At 40.4% G+C, this 12,028-nt stretch overlaps 1 protein-coding gene across 1 annotated transcript in view; it reads right to left on the minus strand.

Annotated features, from left to right (window-relative positions):
- cerk (ceramide kinase) overlaps nt 1-12,028 on the minus strand; it is a 64,411-nt gene that overhangs the window by 39,606 nt on the left and 12,777 nt on the right. The window contains exons 2-3 of the mRNA XM_033614237.2: nt 4,032-4,169; nt 1,045-1,167 (exon numbers count right to left, since the gene is read on the minus strand). Of these exons, the coding sequence (XP_033470128.1) occupies nt 1,045-1,167; nt 4,032-4,169 (261 nt within the window). The remainder of the gene's footprint in view (nt 1-1,044; nt 1,168-4,031; nt 4,170-12,028) is intronic.

Below are 12,028 nucleotides of genomic sequence, written 5' to 3' on the forward strand. Positions count from 1 at the left end.
CCAAGCCAGCTAAAGGTATTTTTAGTACACTCTTTTATTGTTTGTAATACCACCATTTATATGTTTTACCAGACTATTGGCTCTTGCTGGCTCCATTCTTTATGTCTGTGCCTGTGAGGTACTGTCTAGAAGAGAAACGCAGGAGGGAAACCTGCATTGTAGGTTTGCCTCTGGGCTCTCCTCAGGGACACCACTGAAAAGAATGAAATGTTTTTTATGGACAATAACACACACTTTCTTTACAGTCTGGTGAAGGAGTAGAAGAGCTCTGGCAACAATAAGTCTTGTCTTGAATGTTTTAATAATCTACCGTTTGATCTGAAATATAAATATGAACTCATTATGCACTGTGGAACACTTACCAAATCTTCATTATTACAGTTTCTTGGTCTTTGGGATATTATTCTGTAAACTGTTTACTTACATTTCTATAATTTCCCTTTGATTAGCCTCAAACACTATTGATGTAGCTCACAATAAAAGCATCTTTTGAAGAAGTCCAGGGTTTCAGAGGTTTCCCTTGGGCGCTACAGTTACTCATGTTTCATACTGTATGGTGGTGTCCCAATGAAGTAATCCATAAACCACTCTGGATAAAGATTGTATTGCATGTCCCTCCCTCGTGCACATTGCTGACAGCTGTTAAACTTGTTTGAGAGATAAAAAGCCTGTTCCTCACAGAACAACTGTTCCCTCCTTGTAGTGTGGCACAACTTAAAGTCCAATCTTGGCCTGATAAACCACAAGTAGCGATTACTAAACCTGTAAAATCCATCAAGTTTAGATGCCAATCATCCATAAATTCCATAACCAAGTATCAAAACTACTACTTTCATGCAACCATGTACTGAATACTATTTGCCCTTAGGCTCTGCGTAGTTCGGCTTAATTGCTGTGTGTACGCCAATTTTTATTTGTCCTAGCTCTCACTAAGCCAGATTCCAAAAACGAGGCACTTTTATGGCACCTGGTCAATAAACTGATCCTGATTAAGTTCAGAGTACATTACCACATTGTTAAAGAACATCATTAAACAGTACGTACTGAGTAACGACAGCTGCTCATTGATAAATTGGATCCACTGCTCGCAGAGCTCCTCATTGGCAGAATGGAAGGTGACATCAGTACAGCGCCACTGGTGCTGCGTTGTTCTTCTGATGTAGGAAACTGTATAGAGGAACAAAACAGGAGGGCACACAGTGTGAGAAAAAGAATATGCCATGCCATCTTAGACTGTATAAAATAACGGATGGAACCATAGTGATGTCCACCGTTGGTTTGCCGATTAGCATTTTGAAACCTTAAGGTTGGCATTTTGACTGTCGCCATTTTGGATTTTTGGAGCCAGAAGTGACCATATTTGGACAAGAGAGTAAAGATAACACTAACGCTAGCTGCTAGCTTGGCTGGCACAGTGCATTTACAGCTATGGTTAATTGTGATAATGCCAATGCAAAAAAAACCCGACTTAAAACCTATAAACAAAATGTACTTACTGGAAAAAATTGAATATCTGACAAAGACCCCAAACAACTTTGACTTTTTGACCAAAATTGACTTTTTTAGACAACAACAATTAACTATGATAAACTGAAAACACACTAAAATAGCAACAGCTACACCTATACTCTGTAAATCTGGAGTTAAACCATGATTAAGATACCTAAGCAATTTGTCGCTGTGTTAGCAGCTTGTCAACAGACGGCACCCACCTGTCATTTAAAGCGGCCAACTTGAAGCCTTAACAAAATGACAGCAAAAGACATAAGAGAGATGGCACCCGCCCTGGAAACCAAAGACTTACCGATTTCCCTACCTTGTCTGTAGCTTTTATCCCCTAGCCAATCCATTTTTGATAAAGTATAGACTTTCATTTTAAAACAACTTCCTATAACAGCTGGGCACTGTCGACTGAACAGTGCATTTGTTGGGGACTTCTTCCAGCTGGGGATTAATACACATTTGGCACTCTAGTATTTTTTGGCAGCAGGACAGCGTATGGGGAATTTAATTAAAATGAACTGCAATGACCGTGTTCATTGTAATGAAGGAACATTCACTGCAACAGTGTGGCTCAATCATGTGTTTTAAACATTGACTGCATTGTGGCCATCTTGGATTTTTGGAGCCAGAAGTGACTAAATTTGGATGAGAGGGTGGAGCTATCAAGGAGCAAGAAGTGAATTTGATCCACAGACTGATGTGACGCCTCGCAGTCAGTCGGTCAATCAGAGTGGCCACGCTCTTAACTATGCTTAAATTTAAGCCTTAAAAAATTTAAACAAATGAGTTATATCAAATTTAATCCCCTCTACTGTCTTCCTGCATTTTAACATGGGGGTCTGTGGGGATTGACTCACATTTGGAGCCAGCCTCAAGTGGCCATTCGATGAACTGCAGTTGTTGACACTTTCGCATTAGCTTCATTTTTCAGCCCTGGATGCTGCTGTCACTGATTCTTAGTAATCATAACATTTTACATTCCACAAAGACATTTTAGGTGTAGTCTGCTGATGGAGACACACTGTCTGTTGCTGGGATTGAACTGTCAACTTTCTATAGCACTCTGACCTCATACGCCTCTTTTGACCTCATAGTTCTTAGACCGAGAATGGAAAAAGGTATCAACAGAGAAAAGCTATTATCACTAAAACAAGGGAATTCCTGATCTGATTTCTGGAGATAACACCAAATGTTTCCAGATATTAATCTCTGTGAAACATCCATCATAGTTTATGAAATATTATTTGGGGATTTCTGGGCACCAGGGCATACAGAGAGGTATCATACTTTGTTCATTTGGTCATTTTGCCACATTGCAGCCTTGGCCTGAGAATGAGCCCTGGCTTTGTCCTTACCAGCCAGGTCAATCAGATAAGTGTATGAGTAAGAAATGAGGGCATGTGGGAAATGAAGAAGCAGTCAGTTAAATAAAACAGGGCTCTGCTGATAGTCAGACAAAAACTAGAGATGGAGTCACATAATATCCTGCTAGGAACATTACTGAAATATTTACATTAAGGAGCAAAAAAAAAAAATCACTCGCTAAGCACTTTGACAGCAGATCCACTCACTAAGCATTTCAAAGTCAAATTATCACACTAAGCATTCTTTTCATCAGATAGAAAAGTTAACTTTCCAGGCAAGTTCTTCAGCCCAAATCACTTACAGTACCTTGTGCTTGCAGCAGGGTGGGCAAAGAGACAGTTAGAGTGGGAGTAAAATCATCCTTTAATAAGTTACGTAATCAGGATGTAAGTGATGGGACGTGTCTTTGAAGCCAAGTTGCTCCAGATCGTGGGAATGCTGTCGTGTCAGGCTCGACACACTCTAATGCCAGTAAAAGCTCACATTAGTGAGGTAATTTTTAACATTTGGCTGTGATAAATAATGTAAATCCGATCTTGTTTGGATATAATCTAATGGCTCAAAATTAAGCATTAGCCCATAAGTCACTGGCATGCTGCCATCTTAGACCCAGTCGGCTAAGCTGTGAGGAACTCTCTTGTTAATGCATTACTCTCAGACTGTGGAGTTGTCTACAGGCTTATTTCCAGTGTCAGATCACTTGTGATTGGTGGAGCTGAACACAGGCTTTTGGCACACTTACCCAGAATGGAAGTGTGATGCGGCATTAGCCTACTGCAGTAAAATGAAAGTGACAGTGATAAAAACTGGCTCCAGGCTGTGTTGTTGGAAGGAACAAAAGACGCTGCATCTACTTCTTGAAGCAGCACCTCAGCAATTAAGTACTGCACTTCCATAAAGGTGGAAGACTTGTGAGAGACAGGCTAAAAATAGCTGATGATTCCTATCTTTTGGGCCAACCCCAAAAAATGCTGAATCCTACACTTCCCATGATGTAACTTGACATTTTCTTCGACTTGACAGAACTCTTTTAGAACCACAGAGAAAATCATACAACTGCTGAAAGGCTGAGTAGTCCTTCCTGTGATACGCAAAAGTGAATTTGATGTGTAAAATGAGTGGAATGTCCCTTTTAAGTTTGTCCATCGGTGTAGGTGTCATACCTGTGAATGCATGGGGATACAGCTGGGAGCGCTGCTTTGCTTTTTTCTGACTCCTCCTGGTCTCTGTGTTGTCTTGGTCATCATCTTTGGTCTTGTGGACAGCCACTATTTCACACACCTGAACAGCATGGCTGTGTGCTGGAGAGACAGAAATACATACATGTTACTCAACTGCATGATAGCATGATGCTATTTTGATAGCACCTTTAGTCTGTATAATACATTATAAACGCATGCATTGACACACATTGATAAACCATTTGTAATTTTTGTTAATTAAAGCTGCAATAATCCAAATCTTTCTTTCACGTGACCATATGTATTGTGAATGGGGTCACTCATAGAGACAAACTCACAACGAACTGTCACCCAACTGCAGTTCCCCTCAACTCTACGGAGCTTGTTTCAGGTCAGTGTTTTGGTTTTATGGCCTGCAACTTTTACTGTTAATTGTTTAGGTTAAGTCTCCCCAAACTCATCAGCCTCACTTCCAGATGTAGCAGACAGCTGTTTCAGTAAAAAAGTTCAGATGAACCCACTACATGCTTCCTGCCCAGCAGCAAATGGCACTCAGACAAAGTAAGAAAATGGCTGATTAAGTTGAACATTTAGCAGCTAATGAGCCAGACGTTTCCCTCAGGAGCTGGTGGAGATCAAAAACAGAGATAAAAGTAGAGTGAATATTGGACTAACTTTAGTCAAATAAATGCTAATATTGCTCTGTATCTGCTGGATGTGTAACCGGGCAACCGTTTGCTAACAAGTTAGCAATCGAATAGACACCTTCTGGTCAGTTGGTCAATAGTTTGTTTGACCAAACTGCGATTGGCTGGATGATCAGTGGTGATACTCTCATCAGCCTGCGTGTCCACCATAATATTTTTTCCCAGCTGAAACTGCCAGACATTGTCCTGAAAACGGCCAGCTGGGATTGCTAAAGCACTTTGGAGGCGCAGCATTTTTTGAGCTGGGATACTTCGGTTGTGTCTGGGTGCTACAATACAGAACATCTGCGGAAGTAAAGATGTCGGCACAAGGTAAAGTACTTGTTCTGGATGAAGGGAAAGCTGAAGCACGCTGGGGGCAAGGGCGGACCAGCCAGTCTATGTGGCCTGTAATATTATATTCTCCTTTATTTCTTTTGTTCAGCACTAGTAAGATTTGATGGCTGGTCTTTGTGGTAGGCTATTTGTTCTGCCCCATTAGGCCCGTTTCCACTGAAGAAGTTCCTGGTACTATTTGGGGGGCAGGAACTACTACAGGAACGTCCTCTCGCTCGGCCCTCTCAACCGCCGTGTCTCCACTGAGAGAGCGGAGTAGGAGAAAGGTTCCTGTAAAGCTACCGGGCTCTGGATGTGACGTAATCGTTGCACGACCATTTTGACCAGGGCAACGTAGCGTAGGGACGCTGTTAGCTGTTAGCCGATAGCGGTGTCTGTAATAACTCACTAAACTTACAAAGTGGCCCGTGAAAAAAATATTTTTTCCAGCGGATGTCTTAGTTACAACATGATTGAGCTAACTGGAGTAGTTTCATGTCGTTTCTGACAACGGGAGGCTTTTAAAAGATGACGTCCTGATGTTAGCTTTGCTGCTGTTAGCTGTCCCTGTCTGCTGCAGCCACTGATGCTTTCTAGACATTGTGATTTCCCAAAACTGAATAAATACCACACATAGCAACACAAAACTGCTTTGCTAGCTCAATCATGTTGTAAATAAGATATCCGCCGGAAAAAATATGTTTTTCACGGACCGGTTATTGAGTTTGTTTACATGGCGGTGGAAACTATGAACGAGCTAACTCTCGTCTGCTGAGTTTTAAAAATGCCGGCTATTTTGTTGCTTTCTGTTGACATCACATCCCTCCTTGAGTATACATCCAATCAGCACCAAGTAACCCCCAAGCCCCAGCCAGGAGTTTTTCGGGGCTGTTCTGAGTACCTACTCCGAGGCAGGGACTTGTTTAGCCCCTGTAAAAGTTCCAGAACTCTGTCCTTCAGGGGTGGTTCCTGCGGTGGAGACATGCACCAACGGCCCCGGCCCTGTAAATTTACCCAGAAGTTCCTGCGGTGGAAACGGGCCTATTGACGGCTGGGTAAAAAGTAGGTAAAACACTACACTTGTCACTGGTAAAGTTGAACATTTTTCAACTCTCAGCGACCAGAAAAAATATGCCAACAGTACAGCACTCAGCGCCTTGTCAGACCTCTTCCATCTGTAGTACAATCTTAATACGCAGTGCTCCCATTGCAAAAAATTAAAAAAATAAGCTGGACTCGTGAAAAAAACAAACAAAAAAACGCTTTGTGGACACACAATGCCATCAGGTAGAACACAGTCAGTGCACTGTGGCCACTTTAATTAATCTAGAGACAACAAGCAGATTTTTTTCCCATTGACCAATCAGGTGGTTGGCGAATAAGTGGAATTTCAGTTGACGAAGACTTTCTTAAGTTGATTACAGCCCTAGAAATTAAAGTAAGTAAAGTTTCAGGGTTAGGTTTCCCCTTTAAAATTACATTGGCTTCATAGGTATAGGTTTCAAGGGGGACGCAGGGGATGCACCCCCTCAGTGTTTATAACACGTGCATTTGTCGACCCCACTTAAAACATTAAAGTAGAAGAGGACGTTTATGAGACATTTATCCCAAAACATTAATGTAAAAAAAAAGTTCATCTGATTGCAGAAAATATGGTGTTTGATGCTCAAAATTATCTAGTGGAGGACCTGCAAATCCCCCATATCATGTGTCCCCCCCTTCCCCCTTGTTAAAACAAAACCTACGCCCTTGGTCAGCTTCATCCATTCAGTTACAAAGGTATCTTGTGTTTCGATGACCTCAGAATGGCAGCTTACCATTCATTTCACAAACAGTAGAATTAATGGGAACAATAACAGCCACGTCCCAAGAGAGCTGCTGGGTGTATGGGAAGGAACTACATCTTCTTGTTCTTCTTTTCCCATGGGAACAGGATTCAGGCTGCTAGTATAAAATGACTTTAGGATGAAAGACTTTGGCAGTGTTTAAATGGTTTGTTCATTAACAGAATTTGTCGAGTACAGTGTGATCTGGTACCTCCTGGCAGTGAAGAGATGGGGTGGGTCAGCTGCCTTTAAAGAGCTGCTAAGTGACATCAAAGGATTTAATAGGTATTATTAATTTACTGTGTTTGAAAGGCAGAAATTGGGAAAATGAAGGGAACTGTTGGGAAATGGTTTCTTTTCACATACATACTGATAAGTGAGCACAAGCTGGTTTTAGTATAAAACAGAATGACCATGGGAAATTAAGATAAACGCAACGAAATCATTAAAGAATAGCTTAAACACCCATGATATCAACAGTAAAAAGGCGCAACTCAATGCAAGGAGGGAGACGCTTTAATATTCTACCCTAGATCTCGCAATAGCTATAGCTTTCCCTTGTGAAACGTTTCTATATTTAAATCCAGATATCAGGAGCATTCAAGCAGAATAGATGCAGAATAAATCCAAAAGTGCACTTTTGTACTAGGAAAGGACAATATTACTTGCAATGAGTTTAACTGACCTCTTCAACTGCATCACATACAGGCATTCCAGTCTCTCCTACAAATTTATTCAGCTGATATGGTGAAATGGATGGGAGGGAGGCATGACATATTATTTCTCTCCTGGGAGTCTGAGGGAATAGGATTTCATTTCTTTCTCAAATAAAGATGATGCGCCATGCAGGCATGAATAACTTTATGGCCATCGATATTCACACTTTGACAAATAGGAAGAGTTATGGCCATGTGAGTAATAGCTTTATTTCAGAAAAAAAAAAAAAAAATCAGAATGAGGTGTTTCATTCCAACTATTTGAAAAATGGCACCTAGTGCTCTGCCAAAGTGATTGTTGGTGTTGAATTAAAATATATAATGGATTACTGAAACTTAACTGTAACGTATAGCCATGTTCATCCATTTTCTAAACTGCTCAGTCAGGGTCACAGAGGGGCCTAACACTGCTGCATTATCGGCCAGGTCATGTATCAATACATACAACTAATATTTAAAGGTTTTAATTCACCTCGCATTCATGTGTCCGATGGAAAAACCCAAAAGAAACTCACACAAACGTGAGCAGATGCAGACCACATGGCATCTTATGTATTTCCTTGTATCATAATTCAGGATCAGGAGATGTAACTTTGAGGTTCTGGGTTACTACCTCCGCAAGTCTTTGCCCTCTGCAGTTAGCATCATCACTGCTGTTGTGCATTTAGCATGTCACATTGACACCCATGGATTACAATGAGTCTTAAGAAAGAATCTCACACAAAGATATCTGAGGAAGATTCTTGCTATGAGCTGTTGAGTTAAGCCGACCTTCTAAACACATGCATGGGAATGTGGAAAGTAAAACCCAGCAGAGAGATATCCGGGAGTCAAATCTACATGTGGTTTTTGTTGCATGTTTTACTGACAGTTTGTCTTATCACTGAGATGTGCTGACAAAATAGACATGGCGTATTGACGATGATGTTCTAACATCAAAAATCATTTCATGCAAGTGTGCGGAGATGCAAAAGCAGATTATTTTTGGTTTCACGTTGAGAGTGACAGCTACAGTACAGCAGGAATCAACCCAAGGCTACAACCAACTGTATTAGATTTGAGATAATTCAACATGAAATCTTGCATTTGCTGTTTGTTTCATATCCAAGCGCTAAACTTGTACCCGATATGTGCCAAAACATTCAGTGGAATATATTAGAATATCTTATCTTGTATCTTACACATTTACATGTTTGTTATCTTAAGCTCCCTGGCTTATGGTGAAATCCAAAAAATGAAAAATGTATGAAATCTTTTTCTCTGTGTTAGCCTGGTGGGCAAATCAACTTCTGTCAAAGACAAAAAGCTAACATTCATCATTGAGTCAGTACAGGCTGCATCTTTCTCTTTCTCTACTCAGACCGGTCCTTTGAACAAGTTGGTCAAATTAACCTCCGAAACAAGAACAAAGACAACGATCCCAGTGAACTGTGTAAGGGAAGGAACTGGAAACAATAGCTGACATTCCCACATTCTAACACTGCTCCAATAACCCTGCCACACACACATTCACAGAGCCACAAACACACACACACACACACACACATACGCTCAAGTACACAATAATCCCATGGCCACACACACAGCAGACATACCCGCACACAAATTCCCTACTTTTTAGCTCAGTGCAATCCCTAAGCTACATGCTAAGCCCTCGGCCATACAAGGCAGATCCTCTCTGCTCTGCTCTGACATACTTTTCTTTGTGCTTGAAAAGAATCTTAGCACTGCTAGTCAGTCAGTGTGTGCTGCCTATTCATTCCACAGGGCTCAGTTTGTTACTGTGAGCAGAAGGGGCCTGCTACCTGTAAGTCAGCTCTTGTTTCACTGCTGCAGAGCTAAGGTGATACCTAAGGACACAATTGGTGGCAACCAATTCATAACAGGACTGCTGCTTCAGCCAGAGGACTAGATTCGAGCCACATTACTTGGACCTGGATCAGACTCAAGTTACAAATTTGATGACTTTAGACTTGACTTGATAAAATTAAATAGAAAAGACTTGCAGCTCACCTTGGACTTTAATACCAATGACTCGTGACTTCACAATTTATTAGTAACACTAATATTTTGGTCCTCCTGGACCTTCGTCTAGAGCGTTCAACACCATTATTTCCAACATTGCTATAATGGATTTCGGGATCTAAAAGACCAATTTATGATACATGGCATATGAATATACAACGTTGAACATTTTGAATGATTTATGAAAGCTGCAAGGCAACATTTTTTGTCAACAATCTTGTAAATAGCCTTTATTGTTTAAGAAGCTTGAATTTTTTAGGTTTCTCCCATGTTTTTCTTGTTGTCTTGTTCTTTCATTTGTGGGGTATGTGACATATGGTGCACAGGTTGTTGTCAATTATTGAGAAACACACCCACGGCTAATTGATTCCCTTACACCTACGGCTAACTGATTCCCTTACACCTGTGCACACCTGCGAAATGAGTGGGGCAGTTTCTCTTTAAGCTCAATGTTGGAAAAAATAGTGTTGAACACAACTGAAGAAGGTCCAGGAGGACGGAAATGTTAGTGCTACTAATAAATTGTGAAGCTGAGCAAGAGCAGTGTGCTGGATTTTCTGTTCAAGGACTCAAGTGATATTTTCCAATGCACCTGCATCTGCATTCTTCAAACGACTTGAAAATACTTGAAAATTTCCCTCAAATCCAAAGAATAAAAAATATGTTACTTTGTGCACTATGAATCAATGCCTTCATTCAACAAAATCAACTGAACCGACTAGCATTAACGCAACTCATTTCCAGCAAGTCGACACTTAATTCCCTAGATCCACTTTGGTTAAACTAATCCGACAGCATCCAATCAAGTTGCAGGAGAGAACCATGAAGGACTAATATTATGTTACTGAGCACCAGTTGGAAAAAATTATGCCAAAGATAACTTTGTTCACATACAAAAACTACATGGTGGTCAACAAAAAACAAATCATAAAGTCAAAAATTACCCAAGGAGACACGACAACTTCCAACAAACTTGTTTTACCAAATAAATACAAATTATAAAAAGCATTCCTGATTTTTGTAAATGTAATATATTACTACTTGGTTGTTAAAATGGCTTTTCATTTGGTGTCGCGTGCATAATAACTTGATTAGGATTCGAAACTCAAAATTTAGAACTTGAGAATTGACTTGAGACTCATAATACTTGTGACTTGAAAGTCTTAACTTGGGACTTGAGGTTTAGTTTTGATTTACGAAACAATGACTTGGTCCCACCTCTGGCTTCAGCTTTCGGTTATCTAATTCAAAGACTTGGATGTGACAATTGGGTACAAGTGGCCCAAACATCTCCGACAGAAATACCACAGATAATCTGTGACAGGCAGGGCAACCTAGATACACAGCACAAAATTAAAACCAAACATTAATATTGTCACTTCAACAATACTTATTTATGACTGGTCATGTGGCTATCCTGATTGTAACTGTCTAGTGTCTTGTAAGCTCATACCTGCTGGGCTTCATCCAGGGCAGGACACTCAAATAAACAAAAGTCATCAATCACCATTGTCACTTCAATAACATTTAAGCCATAAGTAATTAACATTAGTGCGACCTGGAGCGTGACGCTTTGTGTTTGTGTTACTGACTCATGATTCCTGGCAGAGGCTACAGTAAACACTTGAGGCTGCCAGGTGATATTGTTCTCAGTGTTTTCAGATAATGCCGTAGTTTTAATGACGTGAGTCATGAAAAAATTAGATTTTTTTTCTAAACTTTAATCTCTAGACCTGCCAAAAGTATTGTTTATAAAGATGTAGGCTGTGTATCACTTAAAAGGCTCATGGGTATGATTTCAAATGACATGATATTCAAAGTCTTGAGGCATGGCCTTGGTGCTCACTACCAGGGGTGTAGTGCTATTTGTTTAGGTACCGGAACGGATCTATGACACATACACGGTTAAGTTGTGGCTCATTTCAAAGGTGATGTGACCAGTATTTCTTCGGTGGCAAGTTTTCATCCATTAGTCAACTATAACTATGAAATAAAAGGATGTTTTGCAGCCTTTTCATCTTTACCAGTTAAAAGTTAGCAGCTATACACTTAATGATTAAATCCACTGTGCCGCTCAAAAGCACCTGTTTTCTTGCATGTCACACAATGCATGAGTTGACGTCATGAATCAATCAGCACACCTTAAATGTCGATAAGACTTTGACCATTCCATTTGTTTTTAGTGGCACTCCTCCATGACATATACTTTAGTAATCACTGGACATTCAAGCGTTCAAAAAAAATCTACGATTTTCAACTGGATTATGTCAACTACGAATATTCTATTTCCTCACTTGGATAAGAAAAGAAGTGGCGGACTGTCATTCTGGTGCACATTGGCAGCACTACACCCCTGCTTACTGCTGCTAAAGCCCGTTAATTACTATATC

The sequence above is a fragment of the Epinephelus lanceolatus genome, chromosome 23 (assembly GCF_041903045.1).
Source record: "Epinephelus lanceolatus isolate andai-2023 chromosome 23, ASM4190304v1, whole genome shotgun sequence".
Lineage (NCBI taxonomy): Eukaryota > Metazoa > Chordata > Actinopteri > Perciformes > Serranidae > Epinephelus > Epinephelus lanceolatus.